Below are 22,944 nucleotides of genomic sequence, written 5' to 3'. Positions count from 1 at the left end.
AATTGAAAAATCACAGTTGTGATGAGCCATAGCAAACACTGGATGTCACTGTTATTCCACAGAACTGAAGCTAGGGATACTTCTGTTCAACATGAGAAAATTTAGGTCAGAGAATGTGGCTTGAATTGTAATTTAATGTATAATTAACAAATCCCTTATCACAATTTTCCTAGTATTGGAACTCTCTTTCCTACCCTCTTCTTTCTTCTCTCTGTATAGCTGCAGGAGCTGATCCATTCTGCAGATCATGTGCTGACCCGTTGCTCAAAGAAGCAGGTAGCTGACCTGAAGGCAAAGCAGCAGGCAATAGTGACCAACTGGAAGGCTCTGAAATCTAAAGTGGAACTGCGTAAGAAACTTCTGGAAAAAGCACACAAGCTTTACCAATTTCAGGCACTAGTAAGCACTTCTATCTTTTGTCCCTTTGTACATGGGGAAGACTGCCGTCAACGTGTCAATCATGGGTACACTAGTAAGTTATTGGTACAGGTATTACAGTGCCAGCTCCCAAAACAGCAAGGTTGTCCTCTTTAATTAAATACCATATATGATATGGGGAAAAAAAGCCAATCCTTTTTCATATTAATGCTGGATATTCTGTTCCTGTCTTCATATGGGGGTGAAGGAATTGCTAATGTAGATTTCTAGAATACTTTTGCTTTCCCCATATTCTTGAACCATTCCAGGTGTAACATTGATGTCAATTAAAGCTGCCTTTGGCAATTTGCATTCTGTTTCCATGTTTGCTGGAAAGCAGAGAATAACCTGGATAAGTTCACTTTGACAAAACTTCACATAAATTCATTTTATGATTGTGAGCTGGGATTAAGACTACTATGAGACTGGACTTGATGCTTTTGTTAACACAAGAGGTTTCTGCACACAAAGTTAATCCACTTTAAATCTCTTAAGAGTGTTGAAAACCAGCATTACCTGTCCTATTTCATCCACGAATACATTGTGTGGTTAGAGGATTAGAGATAAAGGATGCACTTTTGGAACTCTTTTTTTTTTTTTTTCTTGAGGATTTTTTTCTTTGTTTTTTAACCATTATGACTTCATTATCCTGTGCAGAACTGTCAAGGAAGAGATAAAATGAATAAGACTTAAGAAAAATTACAATAGCTCTACTGATGTAGTTGAAAGGCTTATTTGTCCATCATCATCTTTCTGATAGTGACCTAGGGAAGACAGTAAGAACAAGGCAAACTTCTACTAATATGCATTCTGGGAGCATCCTGATCAGGAGGTGGACCTTAATGGATTTATTCATTAAAATAGAGCTACTCAAAGTTCACTTTGGTATTGATTTCTTTCATAATTAATGTCATAAACTTACTCATGCACTTCCAATACAAAATATCCTGTAGGTAGGGGTACTCTGTTATTGCTGGAACCACACAAAATACAAACACTTTTAATTTAAATTTTGCCTGAAATCTGTGATGAATCCTATCTGAATGGCAAACCTATAACCTATTTCTTACTCTGGCAAAGTGTGTCCTTTCATCATGCATTCTTAACCCTGTATCAGTGAGTATACTTAAAAAAAATATACAAATCCATCACTGTTTAACAGAGAAGGCTACAAAATGACAAAACCAGGTGACTACACTTCTAGTGACGTGCCTAGAGCTATGCCTCAGGTATCTCCCTGTCTCTTTGTTGTCAGTCTGCTGGCAAGAAATACTCCTGATGCTCTCAATTTTCACATTTCCCAGCAATAATTCCTGAGGAAATGAAGAGCTGATTTGGCAAATTTGGTGGTCTCATCCTTCTGTCTAGATGTGACAAGGCAGGATCATGTAGCCATTTATAATGGCTCTAAGAGTCACAGCAGCAATAAAGGGTAGGTTAGTGCAGCTCTACTGTAGAACAGTCCCCCAAATAATTGAGCACATAGAGGCATCTTTGCTGCCTTTCCTCTTCCGGCTGTGCCAAGAGGTCAACAAGCTTTGATAATGTTAGGGACAGCTGGCCAGTTTTTGTCATTGATATTTTTTTATTGATATATTTCATACACAGTCCATGGGGCTTTTTCTTTATGAAGTTGTACATAGATTAAAAAGCAGATCATAAATCAAGTTTTTCCATGGAGTAAGAGTTCTGCATAATCATCTACTGTACCTCCTTACATCCCATCAAGTATGATCTTGCTCTGATTAAAGAGCAAAGCTGGTCCTTACTGACAGCATACAGTAACAGCAGGAGGGCATCAAATCTTACAAGAAACTCTGTCAAGGAATCAGAATTCAGATGTAGACTCAAAGTGTTTCTGAATGGTCTAAGGCTTCTCTTCTGAGATCTGTGTTAGGATTTGCACAGTGTCAGTCACTCTCTGCTTAGGAGTTTCCTGTGGACTGATGCTGTGTCTATCCTTAAATATTGCTGGCATTGCTAGTCCAATAATGTCTAGTTGGCTCTTGACTAGTTCATTTGCATTAAGTATTCTGAGATGTGTGGATTTTTTTTCAAAATGCTTAGCTTAGATCTCAAAGAGTCTTAGACATTTGCACTGTGCCAAGTGCACTGTCAGCGTGTTCAGTGACGTTGAGCTGTGCATGAGTTACAGTTCTGTAAGTCAAAATGACACCAACATGTGCACTATGTGGGCCCCTTCGAAAGGACCTTAGTCACTAGGAAGTCATGGAGTATAGGTGTTCCCTGGCTTTAGGTAAAGATCTTGGCTTAAAGCCTAAATTTTCAGAATCCCCAATTTGGCCAAGTTCAATTTTGTGGTACTTTTCTGAAACTATTTCCTTCCTGTGTGGGTGCTTCCCTACCAGCTTTGAGCTGTACCTGATTTTAATGATAGAGATAAAATCCATTGGTAAAATGGAATAGGCAAGAAGCCATTTCCATTATGTATTTTACTTCAGTGGAAAAGCCAGCAACTATTCACAAGCGAAATTTTTAGCTCTAAAAGAGCGTTTTCCTTCAGAACTTCCTGTCTGTAACAGTCTTCTAAAATACACTGAGAAACTAAAAGACCATTTACCACCTAAGAATCAAATCAACTAATCCAAACACAAATTAGAATGAAACTTAAACTAAATCATTCCATACAATCTACCATACAGCTCCTTTCATTCCTGTTTTGTTTTTTTTTAATGAAGTGATACGTAAAGGCACAGCATCTGTTACAGAGTCAAATGAGATACCAAAAGAAAGTGGGCTGATGAAAGTGCTATAAATCAAGTACAAAAAAAAAGCTCACCAAAAATGTCAAATTATTTTTACTTGCACAAGTTTTGTCAGTTGCAATCCAAATATAGTTCTCAGGGGTTTGTTAAAGAATTTTCTTGGTCATAATTACTTCAGCTGAATAGTTCAGATATTTTAAGATACCAAAAATGTGTTTATTGGTTCATCATATTTTGAATGTAAACTAGCACTATATCCTTTTTCCTTCCAGAATTGAGTTCCTATTTGAATCTGTTGTAGTTCCACAAGCCAGGAGCTAAATCTGCATACCTGATATGCATAAATATTTTTTTCTGAAATGTAACATGCCTTTTTTTCACCTTTATTAATGTGCTCCTTCTGTTTTTCACTTGAAAATTCTAATTCTCTCTTTTATTTTTGAATATGTTTACTATCTGAGTTTTGAATGGACTTGTATTAGCCCATTAATAAATAAATTTTATTTATTAAATGCGAGAATAAATAATAATAAAAGCGAGAAATGCTTAAGAAATGATAGACTGAAGGGCAATAAATGTTATAATGTTGTCACTGATGTGATACAATACAGTATGATTATGATGTTACAAATCATTTCTTTTAATACGGTACATAGAAATTACTACAGTCATTTTATCCTCCCTTGCTGAAGTTCATAGCAGTGTTATAAGTCCTAATTAAATATTTTCTTTAATTTCTGTAATTTTATTACATTTTATTCACTTATAATGATCAGGCTATGATTTTCTTGTCTGATAACCCAAGCTTGAGATCTAACCTCAACTTTCACATTTTCTTGGATTCCAGGTGTGGGACTATTTCTCATGGACAGCAGAAATAATAAGGGAAATGAGAGCCAAGGAGACTATTCGGGACCTATCTACTAGCAGCCTGAGACTTACCCAGCATCAACAGCTACTGTCAGAGATTGAAGCACGAGAAGAGAAGTATAACCATGTTGTACAGCTAGGACAGTCACTCTTGCAGGATGAGGAAATAGGATCAAAAGAGGTAATTGAAACTCCTTTGAGTTCAAAGTCAAACACATTCAGCTGCTCAACACAACTGTAACTATCATTCTGTACTATACAGTACTGTAAGCAAATGCATGTATGCACTCACATATATTAATATGCATGACCTACATTTGCCATAGTGTGTTAATTATGTTGGGCAAAGAAACATCTGTTCCATTTTCTACCTTACCAGTAGATGAGTACTAACATCTCCCGAGGGCCCACCACAGCAAAGCTGGGCTTACTGAAGAAGCTTGGTATGTTCTGAGCAGTGGAGATAAATCTACACACTTCCCAAACTGGGTTTTCACACAAATACTGTTTCATATCACAGTTCTAAATCCATACCAGACAGACTAGACAAAGACCTGTCAAACAAAAAATGAAAATAAGCATATCAGAGAGTTAAAACAGTTGGAATATTTTCTGTAGTAGCATTTATGCTGGTATATTAACTCCCCTGACATAAAAAATGGAAATCAAAATGCTCATTTACTCATTACAGACAGCTTCTAAAATTCTCATAATATTATTTCTACTAGATTATTTCTCCCAAGCAATTCAATAACATCACTTGAATATCCTCAGCAGACTGTGGAGTTCATGCAAATTATTCTTCCATCTGACAAATCCTGAAAATTCATGGAATGCTGCAATGTATAACTGTAGTAACTAGGAATCTAGTTTGCCTGTAGACAAAATGCAGAGATAATCATTTATATAAGATCTGTGGATATACAGAGTTTGAAAGCTGAAAAATTCTAAGGTTGAGATATATATTAGCAGAATATAGAATAATATGTTATATACACAATTTATTTAATTATCTGTCCTATCCCAATTTGAAGGGCTATAATTGCACTGTTATGACTAAAGATAAGGGAGAAGTAGGATTTGATTCCAGAAGGTACACTTGAGAAACAGTCACCTTTGTTTCTTCTTGGCTTGTACTACTATGTATGCTGTAACAGTCATTCCTATGTTCCTGAGATGAGGCACCTATCTGATTATCTCTCTGCCCAAATACAAGTGCTGGAACTTGTTCAACTTTTCTTTGTTTGATAACTTTGGTGCAATTTTAGGAGTTTATCCAACACTCCACTTGATCCTTTTTCTACCATTTTACCCTCCTCCATGGGGTATAAAGACCAACATGAGTCTTTCTTTGGAAATTGTTTTCAGATTCAGCAGAAGCTACAGTCTCTGTTGGAAGAGAAGGAGAATGTATACAGTGAGTGGAAACAGAAGAAGAAGTGGCTGGAGAAAGTACATCAAGAACAAATGTTCTACAAGGATTGGAATCACCTGGACAAGCTTCTGAACTCACAAGAGGTATGTGAATTGTAAACTTGAAACAAGAAGTTAGACTTGGCTTTCAAACTCTTCCAGACTAAAAGAGACATTATTGTGCCACTTAAAATTCTACCACTTAAAATTCTTGGGTCTGTGTATAGACAAGACACTGTTTGTTGTTACTTGCATTATGGTATCTGGAGACTAGCAATTTACCAAGAAGCCCCTTTCTTATGGGGTGGGGAATAGAAACAAAAATATAGTCCTTCCCTCAAAGCTAACTAATTGCAAATAAATGTCAGAGCTAACATATAAGACAGAAGAGGGAGACAACGGTCCAGTATTAGTCAGCTTTGGAGAGATCTTAGTATACCGACTGCTTAATCACTGGGAGATTGTTTTGTAGGCTGCAGGAAAAAAAAGGGGGGGGGGGGGGAATTGTAAAGAGGGTCTGAAAAAGGACAAAAAAGATTGCTTTGCAGGTGTTGCTGGAAACCTCCTCTCAGGCTGAAAGTGCTGGGGAAACGTAACTAATTCAAAATGGATGTTGACAGAGTTAATCCAGGAACAGGAAGGAACTGACTTCTCAGTCTGCAAGGGAGTTGATAACAGTGTGGAGAACAACTATGAAAGAATTTGACCATGAGGAATAGTAGTTTCTGTTTGATGTAGTAGAGAAAGATGAACTAGTGGGAAAAGGCCTCTCATGAAAAGAGGGTTGATATAGTTAATGCAAAGCCAGCAAGATATTCTTTGTATGATCATTTTGCTGCTCTTGAAGTGAAGTATATTTCTCACCAATATTCAAGTGTCTTTCCTCTTTCTTGAACTTCCCTGGCTTCATGGGAGCTATCTAAATAGTTTCATCTAGAGTTCTGACGTTTGTTGTTACAAAACTGGGAGCGCAGAAATCAAGTGTCCTTTCCAGTCACTCCGTGCAAATTCATTAGTTGATAGATTGCTGTAACTGTGTTGAAACTTGGCTTACAAATGATATTGATGTGATGAAGGTTGCCAAACTGAAGGGTTGAAGCAAAGCTGAAGGAGTTTGTATCTCAACATCATTTCTTATTCCAGACAAATCATTCTTAGTTCTACAAGACCACTTGCAGCATAAAATAGTGTTTTTCTGTTTCTGCTGAATTTTCTCTGATTCCCACCAGTGCTTTGCCACTGACACTAAACCGTTTGGAAAATTGCACTGAACTGTGCCATGCCCATTCTTAACCCTTTGGGGCACATGAGCTTGGAGCCGCCTTCTGTTTCTTGTTGCTTGTAGGAACTACATATCTTTATGATTCCCTACAAGTGGCATGCTTGGCAAATACATTCTGCATTCTGAGTTTGTGCTGGGATGTGAAAGCAAGAGAATTTAACCTATCTTCAGGTTCCTGAAATAAAATAATACATAGTTCTGTCAAGTAAAAATGTTTAGTTGTTACTTAATTAACAAATGGCACTATTTGTATTATATCTCTCTCAATTCCCTTCCAAGCAGTGACATGACATTGCTAAACTCCTATATGGGCAGCATCCTCAGGAAAAAAGTAAACTCCATAAAATTTTGGCACCTGCATTCTTTCTCTTATCGTGAAACATGATCAGCTAGCATGCAGAGGCACTGTGACTATGGCATCTGCTTTGCTGTACATACCTCAGAGGTAAATACATACCATAACTGCTATGGGCTAGTGTTTCTTCTCACCCTCAGTCAAGAGTCCTGATTGTGAAAGACTATATTACACTTACATTAAAAGGGTTGCACCTGGCAATTTCAGTATGCTCCCAGCATCATCTGTACAGGTAACCTACAGTTCACATTACTTTTTTGTTCAGGTGAATTTACTGTTGCTGTATGCTGTGAGGTAGACTGACACAAAAAAAGGGTTTTCATCATAGACTGGGTAAATTCTCATGGTGGGATCAGCCACAGTCTGACTCTACCACAAGTTTCTTCAGCCAAAGCAAAGCCTGAGAATGAAGACTGTGACCTTGAGAAACATAATGGGCAGCTTTGGTGTCAGAATATTTCTCTAGTAGCATTTTCTCTAAGAAATTCCAAGCATCTGGGTACTCAGTTGTTCTCATTGTGGGTAAATGCTCAAAACGTAGAGCAGTTAAGGTGTGGATGGGCTGTCCCTCCCAGCATCCCTTTGCACAGACAGCATTTTGTGGTCATGGAGAATGACAAGAAAATAAACATAGAGGCATGATGACAAACTGGTCTCGTCTGTGCAGGTGTAGAGAATAGGGGAGCCACAATCATTGTATGCTCCTTATGTTCCTTCCACTACTCTCTGCAACCAATTTTAAAAATAATAAAAAAAAATAAAAAAAGAATGCTGAGGTTGGAAAGAATGCGCTAGCTATGGAAAGAAGACTCATAAATGCTTTTGTTTATCATTTCTGTTTATATTTAATCCTCTGGAGATTACAACTGATTGAAGAACTATTGCTTTTGTGAGAGGTACGTGCATGACAAGAATTACAGTTGCATGCTGACAGAGTTACTGGTCTAAAACAGAAAAGTAAGTCGCAGCGGCATACACCATATACACAAATGTCTCTGAAATTGAAATTAGTGACCAAGTATCTACCTGAAGTTTACAAGGGAAATTTCAGAACACCATGGATTCCTAAACTGGTAATCTGGGTATCACAGTCAGCCATATGTCTCCTTCACTGACTCTGTCCCTACTATCACCAAGCTATTGCAGTGTCTAGAAGAGACTTTTATGGTTTGGTCCTTAGATTTAGCCCAGAAAATGTGTAAGTGCAGTTAGGTGGGAATAGGAAATACTGAATTTGTTCATCTCCAAAGATGCAAACGAAGAGATCCTCAATGAGCTGTGAGCATTCAGGATGAGTTTCAACACACACTACTCCTGGATGCGCTAATTAGGCCAATATTGTGAACAGCTTTCCTTTCAGGAATTATTTTCTTCCATCATGATGACTCATTCCTGTCATGTCCATTCTTGCCATCTTGGTTTTTTAGGCAGCTGCCCAGGAACATCAGCTTGCCTCCAAACCGGGGAGTATTAGTGAAAGCACATCTAAACCATACTTCACAAATTCCACTGCTCCCTGCTCATTTTGAATCACATTTTGCTGACTTTAAGTCAGTTTTACTGCTTTGAGACCTGGAAATATTGGTGATCACCTCAAAGTCCAGGGTAGTGTCAATCCACAGTGAGTATAAATACAGCGGGATGCAAGGTTAGGAAATTGCACTGATGAAAAGCCAGGGACTACAAGTTGGCATACAAATTAAACTGTATCTTTTGAAGAATTTATGGAATGGAACCAGTAAAGAAAATTATTGCAAGAAGAGGACCATTTTCTGTTTTTTGTGGAGGAACAGAAAGGAATTGCCTTCTGGATTCTACTCCTTCTACTCCTTCCTTAATATGCAGTGCATCAGCCTGGCCCTGAAACGAAATACCAATGCTATTTTGATTCATCTACAGCTGAAATTCCTGTATTTCTTTTATTCTCTCGTCCCTCTGTGTCATAATTCTTCAAACAGGTTATTCCTGAGCTGCCAAACTCCCATCTGAATGAGGGAGGAATATCAAGAACTACAAAGCTGTCTTTTGCAGGTGCTGCCATCTACCTCATGGATCAATAAATACAATTGGACAGTGAACTGAGGTCTTTCAGCTCACGCTTTGTATTTTACTTCTCTGCATTTGAAGAACAATTGGAAGGGGAATCTATTATGTTTGGACAGAGCTCTGTTACTACTATATGGAGTTAAATTATGGCTGCATAGTGACGCAGACTTGCTCCCAAGGGAGATAGGCAGGAGGGTAGGAAAGGAGCCCTTTCAAATGTGGTTTCAAAAAGTATTCAGCCAAGACATCAATTGAAAACTCCCAAACCACTTTCCCAATGGGAATTTTGTCATTTGATGCTTTGAGAATGGACAGCAGCAAACATGCATTCAAAAATAATTCCCATCAGGCAAAGAAATGTAAGCAATCTCTCCACCCCTTGTGTTTCTTCTGACTGCTATGTTCAAGGCAACACTCATGTCAAGTCACATGCATTTTGCTGTTGTACATCTGCAAAATGTGTGTATAGAGCAGCTCCTGTCATCCCATAATTACTGGATCCTGTTTTCCCAGAACTTCATGTGCCTTAGACCAAGTCTCTCCCAGCAGCAAGGAACAGGGGAAGAAAGAAGGCAACAGAGGAGTGTTTAAGAACTGCTACTGAGAACTGCTCTCTCATTCGCTGTCTGTGCCAGTGTGACAGGTTTGACTTCATGCCAGCATCTTATATTACATCCAAGTTACTTAAACCTTCGAAGGATTTCTGCAGAATTTAGTCTAGGATTGTTTTATGCTAAAGAAAATAGAGCACATGTGGAGAAAATTAGGCAAACATCTATCTTTTTTTATTTATTTTTGTTATTAATTCAGTTGTGCCATTGCATGGAACTGTTGTAGGAAACTCTCCTAAAACCTGCAAACTGAGATCTTGCCATTCGGAGTGCAGACGAGCAACAGCCGAAAAAGAGAAGGAAGTAAAAAATCATTTTTGCTTTGAGCAGAAGCAGCGTCCTGTATGTTCTGTGCCTTTCTAATCTTTTCACAGCAGCAGATGCATTGCTCAGGTTAGCTGCTTTCCTTTTTTTTTTTTTTTTCATGGATGAAATAACAGCAAATTCACAGGCTGTCTCTGGCAAGCATTTTTGGCTCCCTCCTACTCTGTCTGCAGTCTCACTGTCAGAACACTCAGGGAGCAGAGCCTCATGCTCCGTAATTTATCTTTCTGCCCATCCCACTCTCATATCACTTTGCAGACGTGATAGGTGGTGGTAGCAGTACTAGAAGAGCTATGTGGTTTTATTTTGAATGTGGATTTTTTTTAATCATATTTTTTTTCCTGGAGAATGTTTATTAACCTCTCATTCCTTTGCTTCAGAAGAAGAATGGAAAGTTCCAGTACCAAAGGAAAAAGGATTAGGAGTTTCTTTTAAAAACAGGGGGAAAGGCAAACTTTTGTGGCTTTGGTTTTGCATCATTTAGGACTAAGCTGCAGAATGTCATGCAGGGACTGCAAACTTTCATCTGCACCCGTCTATGTCTCCACTGCAGAAGTGATTCTGTCTTCCAGCAGAATGACCCCACCTCCTCCTTTTGAATCTACTGTGCGGGACAGGCCTTTCCAAAAGATGCCAGCATCAGCTTGGCATCCTCCCACTGGTCAATCAGTTGCAGAGATGGCTCCAGGAAGTGCCAGCTCATCACCAAGCAGTGCGTCATCAACGAGCAGTGTGTCTTCTGGAGCTTATTGTTCAAGGCTAGATGTTGTCCTGGCACACACAGACCGGAGAAAAGATTTTGGGAACACCACTCACGGTGTTGATCCTTCTGATAAGACATCCAGGTTTTCCAGTCCTCCCAGAGACCCTCAGAGCCGTGGATATGGGGGTTCTGGCACTTGGTCAACACCTGCATCTTACAAGCAATATTCAGAAAGAGATAGAAGTGTTCATCCTGAAAAAGACAATCCCTTGAAGCTTGCTGTATCTTTGCCCTCTGATGTTCTTTCCTGCAAAGCTCCACCAAGCTGGACATCACGCCTAGATGTTGATCTGTCTGCTATTCCAGCTGTTTCAACACTCCACAGCAAAAATCGGCATGCGTCCTTGGAACCTTGTGATTCTCTCCCACTTCAACAAGGCTGCAGTCAGTGTAACATCCAAATGCCAGACCTCCATGCTTCAATGAAACTTTACATTTCAACTTGCAGCTTGACAGTAAAGCCTTTTCGAGCAGATTCCCGTGGAAGCAATCACATTCATTCAAGTCTTCTCATGCCACAATTAGAGAAGGTGCCTGAGACAGCGGCAGGTCTCCCAACAGGATCCCAGAAACCAAAACCAGTCTTCCCTTCAGGTGGGTCTCCAGCCCTTCAAATCACAAGGTTTCATGTGACTTCCTCTAAGTACCCTGGCTTTCCCCAGGAGTCTGTCTCCAGAGATATCTGGCTGTCCCCTGCTGCACTGACTGGAAGAGAAAATCCAGCTCATGGGAATGAGGTCACAAGCAACGACTTAGATCCAGAGCTGATTGTCTTTCAGAACCACCCTTCATCAAGGCCAGAGTTTGGGAAGACGCCATGTGATGGGCTAACACCTGCTCACCACAAGGTTTCCAAAATCACCCTAATACTTGCCACCCCTTGGACTGCAATGCCTATCCAGGTGGTAAGAGAATTTAGAAGAAGCCCAAGTCCAACAATCTTCATCAGAACACATGATTCAGATATAGCTGGTCCACCTCTTCACCCTGTGGGGATTGGGGCTGACCTCTCTTTATCAGTGAATCCAGTTTGCTGTTCAGGATTGCTTTCCACCCAGCAGCACTGGGCAAGATCTGGTTTGAGGCCTTCCCAGGAAACATGCACCCTAAAAAGCGTATGTCCTGATGACCTTTTGACAAACATACCAGCTCACACAGCGTCCTCATCTCACAGGCACACAGAGGGTTCGTGGTGTCCATCTATTGCTGTCAACATTGCGTCCTTTGAATCTGGGAGGAGAGTGGTGAAGATTTCCATTCCATTCTAGGAACATTTGCAAACATATGTTTTAAGTTGCGTTAATCAAGGCCATGCAGATTCCTTCACATATGCTTCCTGCACTGTTCCTACTACCTGTAAGATGACTTAAGGGGCAATCAGAAAGCTAATCCTGTTCCGCTGTCACCAAGGCTGCAGTTGCTGCTTGATCCATCCTAAATGAAGCTGAGTGTTCTGATCTGATCCAGCACTTAACAAGTGTTTCCTTTTAACCAGTTGGGTACTGCTGTCAACTTAACACGCACAATGCTGTGAATGTACTTACAAGTTTTGCATAATTGGGCTATAGTGCTCAGCGCTTTGAAGGTTCAAGACTTTAGAGCCAAGAACTGGTTTTCCTTTCTGCTGGTCAGTCTAGGACCTGGGACAAATCCTCAGTGTAGTTTTGCTTACATTATTCTGTTACACTTTTTATTTTCTCATTTGTCATATTGTGCTGTATTTCTAAATGGTTAATTCATGGACTTGTAAACTTTTAATGTAATCCTTGTTTTTAAAAGCCAGTATATTTAAGTGTGCAGGAAGAAATCAATTTTCCCTTTGAAAAAGAGAGATACCTCCCTTTCCTGAGGGAAAAGAGAGGAATTTAGTTTCCATTGCTTGTCAAATTTGGACGTCCCAGCAAAGTCTCTAGTGGTGAAACTAAGGGGATTTTAAGAGGAATTTAATCTGCCTTTGGACAAATGTATTGTAAGTAAATATTTTAATGATAATGTTGTAAGGGCATGGGATTCTGGTCTAACACCTACTGCTTACAGGATAGGGGCAGAGCTTGGGAATTTTGATGCATGGGATAGGTCAGAGGATGTAACTGTAGAGCACTTAAGGGAAAACAAACACTGACTGGTCTCTGTATTCCTCCCATATACCTTTCCAATACCAGATAATTATATTCTCATGCAGAATCCCTGGAAGTCTTCAAAAGACGCTTAGATGTAGAGCTTAGGGATATGGTTTAGTGGAGGGCTGTTAGCGTTAGGTTGGAGGTTGGACTCGATGACCTTGAGGTCTCTTCCAACCTAGAAATTCTGTGATATAATAGATAGCATGCGGGGGGGGGGGGGGGGGGAGGGGAGAGAGATAAAATTAAATACATTTAAAATTAGAATTTTGCATCTGTATTGTGAAATAAGAGGCCAACAAAACAATGTCGTCAGTATGATAGAAAAGGTGCATGTATTATTTTTTTTTTTATAAACAACTTGGTGTGTTTTGTTCCACTTATAGCAAAGTATCATACTACAAACATAACTTTTCCTGGAACAAAGCATAGTGTGCCTAGTCATGAGCTCTATGTTATCTCAGTATTAAATACATGTATTTACTTTGCTAAAACAATTGTAACAATTTTTTTCTTTTTGTTTTGTATTTACTTTTATTAGAAGAACAACAAATCAAACCTTGTTGTTGTCATATGTCTGGGCAGAGTTTGGACTTGATTACACACTTGAAGTGAAAGCATTTAAGTCTGGGAGTAATTCTGGCCTTCACTGCATGCTTAGAGATGAAAAATATTCAGTGGAGTTCCAGCAACCTCAGCAGCAAGCCCAGGGCAGGCAGTGGGGAGCAAAATATGTTAAGCTTGTAATACTGTGAAGAGCAGAAGTAGGAGAAGGGAGTGGATTCACACAAATACTTAAAATAGTTTTTTCTTCTAGAGACATAAAAATGACATTTCTTGGAAGACAGATTTCTTACAGGACCACGTCAGCTTCCATTGTGTCTATATGAATGTGAAGTTGTGCCATCCTGAGAGCAGAGTCATCCTGATAACTGAAATGTTTCATTTAGTATTTCTCTAAAAGGTAGAGCAGACCTGTGCTATCACATAAGAGTGTATATGGTACTATTTTATTTAAAAGGAACATCTGTTTTGAGATGCACTTTACATTTAGTTCTGTGTTAACTCATACAGAAGAGGTCTTATCGTGACAGCATGGCTGAATCTCTGCAGTTAGCTCAGAAATAGTGAAAAACTCCATTTGAAATAGAGTTAAAACCTCCATTTCTGTCCTTCACATTGTTAATAATTTGGCTATTTGTTACATGTTCTGTTTCAAATCTCAGAAATAGCCAAGTCCATTTTGTGGTTTTAAGTATCTTTGCAAGTCTTCACTTAAAAATGAGTCCATTATATAGCAAGTGGACAAGTCTTCAGTGTTTTTTGTGGCTGACAGTTAAATTCCTGATGATGGGCTATGATTCATAATGGAAACAAACTTGAAAGAAAGTTTATACCTGCTGTGTACTGTGGGAGACCTTGGTAGGTTACCTGAGGAGAGCTATGTGGTGTTTTTGTATTTGAAATTAACACATCACATTGAAAGCAGGAGTTTGGGGACCTGTCTCAGGCCATTCCCTGTGCCAAAAAGTGATGTAATTGGCCAAGGGCCAACATCATGGTGTGGGAGCCAGTTTTCATGCTGCTTTCAGATTGGTATAACAAATGCTTAAATGAAAAGTATTGCAGTTCTGATTCTAGCAACTGCTAGAGTAAGATTTCTGTTTAAAGGACAAATGGAAGCATTTTATCTCATCAGTTTGCCAGGTAGCAGTGCTTGTGCTGCTGGGGTTGATTTCTTCTAAGCACATTGTCATAGCCTCTCCTGCAATGCACGCAGCCATTTTTCTTTTGCAACGTTTTTCAGTATTAAAATCTGGGTTCTCGGGCATATTTGCATGAGCTTCTACTGTAGGGGCCTGGTATGAAGTTTTCAGAAGACAGAAGCATTTTTTCCACTGCTGTAGCAGCCCAGGGAATGGGGCTTTGAATGCTCAGTATTATTTGTGTACAGTGATTTTCAGTAGGAGCAAAGCACTGAGCACTCCAGTGGCATCTGATTATGACTCACTGTCCCACACCCCTGATCTCAAATGCCTCAGTTCTCCTTTCCAAGGAAAGTAACCATCTTTACCAGTAGATGTCCCTTGTCTTTTTTCCCACCACAGATTATAAAAGCAGAAAAACTAATGACTATTCTTTCATGTATCACAAAGTTTGCAGTTTCTGCTAACAGTTACTAAATAAAGGTCCTGAACTGATATGTGGAAAATTAAGAGAATTTTCTTTCTCTTCAGGCAAATCTTTTTTTGACAAAAAATGATAGATAATTCACAAAATCTGAAAGAGAGACTACAGTGCCTTTAGCTTTTAAAACACAAATGTAGAGAAGTAGTATGTGCCTCTATACTTATATACAGAAAACAGGAATAAGTAGATTCCATAGATAGCTGTTTTTTTGTGTTTTTTTTTTTTTTTTTTTCCTCAGTGTAAAAGTAGATGTTAATTATGTGTGAAAAATGGATGTTAATTATAAGTGGCTTAATACAGCAGTAGAACAAACAGACCTAGAGTCTGCATGTGGGGGGGGGGGGGTTCTTCCAACAAGAGCAAAATAAACTTTAAAAACACTAAAAAAAAAAAAAAAATCTGTAACAATTTCCTACACCTGATGAGTAGGATAGATCAGAAGATTTAAGTTTGAATCACAAAATATCTGTCTTCTGGTGGGATTTGTATTTAATAGAGAAGTATTATTGATAATGTATTTCTTTATGCATCCTGCTGATTTATGCACCAGACTTATTAAAAATGTAGGCCAGTTTTAAGTGGCCTTCCCCTCTTCCTGGAAGTGATGACTGTGATGAGATTTGCTTACCTGTCTTCTGGTACTTCAAGTGGATTAGTACAGAGTAGTTTGAACATCTGGTCAAGCATGATATTCTTCAGCGTATTTTTCTGTATGTGCAAAATATTCCTCTCATTAAGTCCCAAAAATGAACCAGGAAGTCAGGCCAAGTCTAGCTGTCAGTTCTCTAAGCCACAGTTCCCAAGGAGAATGAAGTGGTGGTGACGATAACAAGGTCCATCAACCAGCTGGAGGTCACAGTGACAAGGCAAGGTAATGAGAGCAGTCTGGGCCATCCATAAGGGCCAGCCTCAGGCCTCCCTTCAGTGCAGCTCTGGAAGGGCTGGGGCCAGGGCTGAGCTTCAGTGGGGCCCCCAGGTGGGAGCAGGGGGACATCCAGAGGGTTCCTCTGTGTTTTGTGTCACAGATTTGCCTGTGTTCTTTAACAGTCCTCTTTTGAAAATACTACCTGTTGTGTTGTTTCGCTCATTCTGTTCTGTTTCTTTCTGTGCTACTTAATTTTTTCACGCTACATCGCTGATCTCAAATCTTTCTTCCACCTCTGCACTTTACCCAGGTAGTTACTGGTTGGAATTTCTCATCTTTTTCCAAATATTTATAATTCCATTAGCTCACAGAATGGATCACATGGTGCCTTGTCCAAACTGAAAAATGCAGTCCCCTGTAGGAGCCTGAATTTCAAAATTCTGTTCATTTGTGTTCACTACACTGTAAACCTTGTCCAAAAACAATTTTTATGTCTCATTAGAGCATACAATTGTTTTTTGCTGTTGTTTTTGTTTGTTATTTTTCTTGCCGTTGTCTCACAGTTAAATAAGGGAAGTAATTGTGGGCAATTAAATCCACAGGAAAAAACATAAATGCTTAATGACCTGCAGAATATCTTTTTTTTTTTTTTTTTTTTTTTTTTTTTTTTTTGTTACCAATACATAAATACATTGTTTTTTCTTTTGCATCTGACAAAATATTAACTAGTGACACAATGCATGTAGTAATTGTGTAATCAATTTTCTTAGCACCAGGAAGGAGTTAACAAACACCATGGTGCATTAGAGATGTACATGGATTAATACAAAATGTCCTAATAGTGTTAAAAGGGAATAGAGCAGAAGTCAGTTTCTTTAAAACTGCCTTTCATCTTTTATTCTTAGATCTTCTTATGTTAGAATTTGACAGGATAGACAGTAAATAAAATTAGTGCAGACAAGTTGGAGAAAAGTCCTGAAAAAATAACTAATGTAATGCATTTGGTAGAGGTGCAAGTTATGATATTTTTTCATGAATAATCAGCTGAATAAATACAGGATGGAGACAAGCTGGTCTGATAGGAGTTCTTCTGAAAAGGTTCTGGAAACTTATAATAGATTACAAGGTGAACTTGAGTTCAAGGTATTGAGTAAAGGATAAGCACCATACGCAGATGCATGAGGATGATTACAGCTTGAAAGGCAACAGCAGTTCTCTTCTGCCTTCACTACCTTCACTATGGCAGCCTCAGCCAAGTATTGCATAAAGTTGTAGGAACAACATTTCAGAATAAATGGAAAAGGAGAAAACCCAGAGGAGAGCAATGAGAATAATCAGAAGTCAAGAAGACAGCCTTTGTGGAACAATTGATCTGATCAGGGTGGCTTTATACTAGAGAAGATAGAAATCCAAGTATTCAAATAGCCTACAAATATGTGCAAGACTGAAGCAAATGTAAAAGGAATCATTTACTTTCTGTGATGAAGAGGGCAGAATGTAATAAGGTGAGGTGTTAGCAATGCATTTTCAGGTTAGATATTTGGAAAATCTTGTTAATAGGAAAGGTAATGAAACAGTGGAATAAATTGCCAAGGGAGACCGGAAAGTCTCTGCTGTTGGATGTCTCCTAAGAAGAAGCCATACAGACATCTATCAGACATGCTTTGGATTACAAGAATGGCTTAGACATCTTGAATCCACTGCCAGCCTGTGGTTTAGTGATCATGGTAAGCAGTGACTGGTCGCTTTACTTAGTTGGGCCTGCTATTGTATTTCTTGCTCAAGACCATGAAGCTCTACTATTTCATTTCCAATTATCAACTGTAGAGCTAATACCTCCTCTCACATTTGTGAATTGAGACTGTGATATTTAATCCACTGAGAAAAATATTAAACGTTTTTTATAGGTTTATTTGAAAAGCAGTGACTTCGGAAGCTCTGTAGATGAAGTAGAGCAACTGATTAGAAAACATGAGGCTTTCGAGAAGCTACTGGCATCACAGGATGAGAAGGTACAGTAACCAAACATGAATATTCTACTAATCAATGAGCTGGAATAATTGTGTGTTTGTTTTTTGTTTTGTTTTGTTTTTAAATATGGCAACAGGTTAAATTGATGAACAGGTGTGATATGCCTGATATACTCAAGCCAGAGAAAAAATAGGGAATCTTACTGAAATAAGAGGCAGAGGAGTGGAGAAAAATATTAAACCATCCATGCCCAAATCCTGTCTATATTGTCTTGAAGTAGACAGGAAAACCACTTAGTAAATCAAATACTGGGACGTACCAGAGCAGATATTTTAAGCAGACCATACTGCGTGTTATGGATATCAGAAGTTTCTGCCTTTTTTCACAGAAAAACAGTGGCTTTTAAAGCAAGTAAAATACAATATTTCAAACTGGATGGTTTGACTTATTATTCAAATACATATTTGTTATGTAATATCTGTACCAAATTGTCTACCTTCTTTGCATCTATGGAAAAGATGCTGAATTGTTCACCCATACATAAAAGAATCTGCCTGGCAGTTGGCCAGCAGCTGTAATTCATCCATGCTAAGGCTAAACTCTCAAGCCTGGGGCTGTGCCTGGCTTCCCCAGATGGAATGAGCTCCCAGCCCTGTGCCAACTCCCTTCTAGGCTAATTGTTCATGTTGAGAGCTATCTCCCAACACCTGATTTCCACAAAGTAATAAAACCTAAGCATCCATGAGGGTCAGGCTTGCTCCATCACTCCTTGCACCATTTTATTAATGGGAAGGACTCCTATAGCGACAGTTTTTTTCATCTTTGTAGCCATGATGTGTTACAGAGAGCAATAACAAGGAAGTCGTAGATGTGTCACAGTACCAGGAGAGGTTGGGGGGAAATGCTGGTAAGCCTGTCCCTGACATTCTTGGATCTTTCCAGCAAAAAATACAATCTTTTAGGTATAGAAAGGAGCCTGTTTTGGTTTGTTTGTTTCAAACATAAATGTGACTTCAGATTTGTTGTCTTCTCAGATTATGTCTCTTCAAGAACAGGCAAGCAGGCTAGAAAAGGATGGTGGGCTGGATGGGCTACAGATACAGCACAAACTAAACACCATTCTTGTGAGGAAGCAACAGATCAAGGATCTCTCGCAGAGCCGGAGAGACAAGCTGCAGACTGCTCTTCTTCTAGCACTTTTCTACCAGAACTTGGCAGAGGTAAGAGGGATTTAGACTGGTATGAGGATTGAAGGAAGGGAAACGGCCTACCACTGTTGAATGAAGTGTTTGTTGTTGCCAGAGATTAGATGAATTGATAATCTGCTCTGGTATGGCAACTGATTGTACTGCCATGCTTTCAAGCAAAGGGGTAGGTGAGCTAATAACATTGCTGTTACTATACCATCATCGTGGAATTGTGCCGTTAGATCCACTTTACACATCAGGAGCTTTGCTGAAATAAAGCTCATGGAAAGGTAACTTCCAGTATATGTTTCCTTTGGTAGGAAAGAAAGGGATATCAGAGTAAATACAAAGTGGAAACCAGTATGGCAAGGGCACCAACCTTTACTAGTGGATGCTCACTGAAGGCCTTCGAAACAGTGCTGTAAGTGAGCATGGTTCTTCAGCTCCTGTAGGCTGGTCTGCAGAATATGTTAGTCTCTGTCTCCTGTTCTGGCCTTAGTGCTGTAACCAAGTAGCTCGACTCCTGGCACCACTGTTGGAAAAACATAACAGGTCAGTCTTTTAAAGGGCAGCACAATGTGTATGACTGAAAAATGTGCTAGCATCCAGTGTGCTGGCATAAACAACAGCGGACAGACCCAGAGGGACACTTATAAACACCCCTTCTGCCTCTTTATCTTTTAGAACATCCTCCATGTTTTATACAAAAACTGCTGGTACCTGTCACCTCCCAGCCCACAAAAAAGGCACATGTCCTGACAGTTCAAATTAGGATTGTTACCAAAGGCCTGTAACACATTTGCTGCTGACAACCAAATTAAAAACAAATGAATAAAAAAGTCATCTAAGGAATAAATGGCTGCTAAATTCCATTTGTAGCACAATATATTTGGCACATTATATCTTGCCATTTAGCACAATATATCTCACCATAATAATAAAATACTTAAATACCCTCCTTGGTTACACTAAAGAGCCAGAGTTGCACTCTGCTTTTTAAAATAAACTTCATCAGGAATTATTTACACAGTCAAATATTAACCTGTATTACTTGGTCATACCTTTCCTATCACATGAACCACCAGCTGGTCCACCTTGTGGACTAGCAGAGGGGAGTCGATGAACTGGACAACGCATTGCACAATGCTAATATTTTCAAAAGAGCAATGTACCTCTGATGGGAAGGTCACATAACTGCAAACACCCTTTCTGGTGGAGAAATTGTGGCTGCCCTCCTAGAGATACAATCAACCCTTTGGCTAGGAATACTTCTTCATTGCTTCCCATCTCTCTGTAATTGTCAACAGCGCTTGGGCTGGGGTCCTCCTTCATTCTGTTTTCTTGAATCACACGCTTCTAGCACAGCGTCTGTCTTGTATAGTGAGGAGTATTTCCCTTTTCTCAGCCAATTACTTCACATTAATTCAGCCAAGAGTTCTGTAGGGAGTTTTTGCTCTCAAGCCACTTGTTTAGTCCACCGATCTAAATTCATTGCCTACCACTGTAGAATGTGAATGCCACCAAGGAATTAAAAAAAAAAATGTGGTAATATCTCCCTTCCTCTTTGGTGAGTAGAATGGAATGTTTAACTTGATTGTAGTGATGTTCTGGGTGTGTATGGGTTCATTTATGAGCATAGTCCCCAAAGGAAAGTTAAATTGCAGAGAAGAGTTTTGAATATAGTTGAGAAATCAATGAGGTCATTGCTTATTTTTACTTTTTGGGAGAAGAAGTCCCATAACTCAGATCCCACTCCCCCAGAAATTCTCCCTCCTGCAGTCATCTGAAGTAATTTCTGTTGATCAGACTATTTTTTTTTATTTATTTATTTTTCTGTCAGCAGAAAGTAATGATCGTTGTCATGGTTAAAAGTCTCCTAGTTACTTTCTAGAAGGAATTACACAGGCAGCTCACAGGGTAGGACACACCGTCCTAGAAACTGTCACTCTTGTAGTCCCGCAGAAGTTAGACTTCTAGACTATCCTAGACTGTCCTAGACAATAGGACAGTCAATCCTATACACCTCAGTCTTAACATAGAAGGCAAATGAGCAGATTGCTACTTAGAAATATATGTATTTATGTAAGTTGTTGCAGAGGAAAGATCATAAAGCTGGAAGTCTTGACTTCTAAAGTCATCTCTGAATTTTAAAGTTGACTCTGAAACTTGCTCATTATATTAGTGGCACTTAAATTGCTTTCCCTTTTGCCCTCTGTACAAGAGAATAAATAACATTTACTTATTTGTTTCAGAGGAGTGAGAAAGAATTATAAATGCTTGGAACATGCACAGCTCTGTATATATTTTGAATATTTCTGTTATTAAAAATCAGTGTAATTTACAGTTTGTCCTTTTGAGATTACAGCAACTGATGTTTTGAAAATGTAGATTTCTAAATCGGTAGCGGACACACTTTTTTTTTTCTGAGTCCCATAGAAATAAGGGTGTTCCCATGTACCTACACTGAGTATTACACTGGTCTCACTGTCCTTGTCTTCAATAAAGTGAAAATGTTTGTCCAGTCAACCATAACGCATTTCATAGAAAGGTATTGGAAAAACAGATCAGCCTTGCTTTACATCTGAATATGGACTTGGAGCCAGGAGAAAGATCTCTCGCTCACTAGAGCCATCCTAAGTAAGCCTGAGAACAAATCAAGTCACCAAGAATGCAAATGTGATTTTTAAAGTTTTGTACAGTCTGCCATTAAGCCCTTATTACAAAAAAAAAGTAGGAGAGAAATCACCCTTTGCTTGGCAGTATACAGGGGATCCACTGGTTTCTCAGTCTAACTGCATGGATGAGCCTCTCCCATTTAACAGAGAAGTCAGTTAAATTGACCTTAAAGTGTTAATGTGTGGCTGGGTAATGGGAGAAGGCCCTAGCTTGTGGGGAGGGTGTCAGAAATGAAAACAGCAGATGACAGTTTGCTGTCCCAGGCAACCTTGACATAAGGAATAGGGCTGCTGTGTGAATCTCTAAATGTACTTCGGAGGGAAATGTTTTCTGGAGTGTGTGCTGCTAGTGAAAGCTATTTCTGTTATTGTTTATAGAATTTCGGCAGCTGAAACAACACTTCAAATCATTAATTAACTGAGAAAATCTTCCAGTTTTCAGTTCTTGCATGTGTGTAGAGCATTTCCACAAGGACAGCCAAGACACTTTGAAACTGATGAAGCTGGCTTCAATTTGCTGTTCTTCTGTAGTCAAAACATTCGGGTACTTCAGTGGTCTGAGGACAGTGGGATCAGTTACAGTGCATGTCAAGTGTTCAGCTATGCGCTTTGATGGATAGAAAATATTTCTGTCAGTGCTAATGCTGAAGTTTAGCTAACTTAAAAAAAAAAAAAAAAATGCAGTAAGGTCACTACCCTGTTGTCCATTTTATTCTGCATACATTTAAATCCCCTAAAAAAGAATTCCCTAAGAGAAGCATGTAACCTGTGCATTATTAGTCCTCGTGATCCACCTGATGGTCTGAATCTGATGTTCCTGACTAGAATATTTTGAATTTTATGAAGTATAAAAACAAATAGACTTGTATTTGCTTTCAAACAAACTAACTAGTGCTTCGACACATCAGGAAAGCTTCATTGCTTCACATCTTCCATTTAGGTCTCAGAACATCTCTGAGATCACGGGAATTTTAGCACTGTTTTGTAGGCGAGACACGGAATTTACAAGAATCTTAATCTAGTTTATAGGTAGGTCAATGACAAAGATGGGAGATGAAACTCAGAGCCCTAAATCGAAGGCCCAGTTGTCACAAGCTCATTCTAAATACGTCTACCATGTTAAGATTGC

At 39.1% G+C, this 22,944-nt stretch overlaps 1 protein-coding gene across 2 annotated transcripts in view; it reads left to right on the top strand.

Annotated features, from left to right (window-relative positions):
- The window catches only part of SPTBN5 (spectrin beta, non-erythrocytic 5), a 104,796-nt gene that overhangs the window by 46,464 nt on the left and 35,388 nt on the right, over positions 1-22,944 (top strand). For both annotated transcript variants that reach the window (XM_032188411.1, XM_032188410.1), the window contains 5 exons: positions 220-399; positions 3,991-4,194; positions 5,382-5,531; positions 17,890-17,994; positions 18,988-19,173. In XM_032188411.1, the coding sequence (XP_032044302.1) occupies positions 220-399; positions 3,991-4,194; positions 5,382-5,531; positions 17,890-17,994; positions 18,988-19,173 (825 nt within the window). The remainder of the gene's footprint in view (positions 1-219; positions 400-3,990; positions 4,195-5,381; positions 5,532-17,889; positions 17,995-18,987; positions 19,174-22,944) is intronic.

This window comes from Aythya fuligula, chromosome 5 (assembly GCF_009819795.1).
Source record: "Aythya fuligula isolate bAytFul2 chromosome 5, bAytFul2.pri, whole genome shotgun sequence".
Lineage (NCBI taxonomy): Eukaryota > Metazoa > Chordata > Aves > Anseriformes > Anatidae > Aythya > Aythya fuligula.
This window is presented reverse-complemented; position numbering and strand designations above follow the sequence as displayed.